The sequence below is a fragment of the Phaethon lepturus genome, unplaced genomic scaffold, assembly GCF_000687285.1.
Source record: "Phaethon lepturus isolate BGI_N335 unplaced genomic scaffold, ASM68728v1 scaffold13752, whole genome shotgun sequence".
Classification (NCBI taxonomy): domain Eukaryota; kingdom Metazoa; phylum Chordata; class Aves; order Phaethontiformes; family Phaethontidae; genus Phaethon; species Phaethon lepturus.
In genome coordinates, this window is record NW_010521315.1 from 265 (window position 1) to 2,295 (window position 2,031).

General features: G+C 40.3%; 1 protein-coding gene across 1 annotated transcript in view; it reads left to right on the forward strand.

Moving 5' to 3' along the window:
• The window catches only part of FKTN (fukutin), a 15,608-nt gene that overhangs the window by 198 nt on the left and 13,379 nt on the right, over window positions 1-2,031 (forward strand). Inside the window, exon 2 of the mRNA XM_010281479.1 lies at window positions 1,268-1,327. Coding sequence (XP_010279781.1) covers window positions 1,268-1,327 — 60 coding nt within the window. The remainder of the gene's footprint in view (window positions 1-1,267; window positions 1,328-2,031) is intronic.

The window sequence follows — 2,031 nt, forward strand, 5'->3', positions numbered from 1 at the left end:
CCTGCTCTCTTCAGAGTCCGTTAGCAGCGTTAATGCCACCCCCAAACTTGCCTCATGTGATTAGCAATTCCTATAGTACTGACATGAAGCAGGTAGGTAGCCCAAACAAGATTCATGTGGCAGGGATGCAGTCAGATTTCAGTTGTCAGCCTGATGTTCAAGTTGTCAGGTCAGCCAAAGGCATCCCATTAGTTCTAAAATGGGATGCCGTTTGGTATTCTCAGCTGCAGGTTTGAGCTGCCAAGACTTTTAATCTTCACGGTTCTTCCTGCTTTTGTTGTTAAGTGATTTTCATTGAAAGAATAGTCAAACCAAGAGCTGTCTTATGGCTTTTCTGAAGGAACAAGGAAGGCAGCATTTGGTGGTTGCAGGTTTTTCAACAGTGGTGTTTAAAAAAAAAACAAACCAGCTTTTTCTGCAGTTGTCTTAGTGCTTAGAGAATCAGTGTTCATAATTCTGTAGTGTTACAGATTGAATTTTGATCTTATACTACCCGTGGAATGTTCAGCTGAGTGTGATTTTCTGTAACAAGAGAAAGAGGTAAATGTTACTATGAATGAAATATTCCTTTTTTGATGGCTTCATAATTTACGATTGCAATGCAGATTCAGCAAAGGAACTAATTTTATTTTTACAGGAGAACCTCACAGGTATCATGTTACTTGAGTTTGTTTCCTTTTGGTGAGGACATTCTTAATAAATGCAGGCAGCCTTAGTGCTAGGTGATACTGCAGCCTTTGGCTGCTTTCTTATAGTTTCTGATTGTAAACAACAAGACTGTGAATGAGAAATTCTTCATACTTCTGAAAAGCTAAAAGCAGAGCCAGTAACTGCCTTGGCTTTATCATATGAACATACTCTCTTTCAAATTTAATTCTCTAGGATTATATCTGGAAAGACTTGAGGCGTAGTCCTGCTGTCTTTCCCCCAGAGGTATTTGCCTGACAGTGTGTTTGTCATCTTCCTATTTTACATTTACTGGCATACTGACTTAGTAAGCTGAGGCCTGATCGTGCAATCCTTGCATGTCTGGAAGTCCCTAAGGTTTGCGTTGTCCTTCTAAATACACTAAACTAGAGCAGTTGTTTATGATTTCAAGTTCAGTAGTGTAGTTGAGTGACCAGAGGCATAATTACAGCCATAATTGTTGTAAAGTGCTAACTGGATAAATGCCCCTGAATGTCCTGTTAAGAAATCCTAAGCAGAGTTTCAGCTGAAACTTACTTTTTTTCTTTTCTTTCTCCTTCCCTTTCTTTCGTTTTGATAGAATGGAGCAGTTTTTTCCAAAGTCAAAGGAAGCCAGTCAGGCCCAGACAGCACTAGATGGGTATGTACAATGTCACTTGAAGTGGGATATTTTTTGTTGTGTCTTACTTAAGATTTGCGGGGTTGAGTGCAACCAAAACATCATGTTGGCCTCGGGGAATCAGAAGCTTGGTTATGATATTTGTAGTTAGCATTTTTTTGGAAACACTTTTATGGAAGTCTTTTGTGAACAGATCTCTCAGCGGAAAAATAGCACAGATGGTTAAAGAGTAGGATGTGCTGCTGGGAGCTGGCTGTCGTCTGCTTTGGATGCAATATAACATTGCTAGTTAGCAAAACAGCCATTTAAATGCCTTGTTTCTGCTGAACAAGAGGAAGGGTGCTCTGGTTAAGAGCTGTTCTTGGGAGTAATCCAAACCACCTGCTCTGTGCACTGCTTGCTTGTGCCAGGAATGTCTCTCTGTTCTTGGAAGTGGCACCCCTTGGAACTACCTACTAGCTGTTAGGTGACATAGTCACAGTGGATTTCCAATTTGCCAGTCTGTGGACAGAGTTCTTACCGAGCTTTAACTTGATCTTATGAGATTGTTAGTAACAAAGCAGAATGCTCCATGGTCCTGCCAGAGAAAGCACTCTGAGTTTTCTTCAGAGTCCTTGCATGATGAGTCCAAAATACTCTATTTGAATGTGTGTCTCTTATCTGCTTGACATCATCGCCATCTCTTTCTACCGATTATTTACATTTAAACTAAAAATATCTCTTTC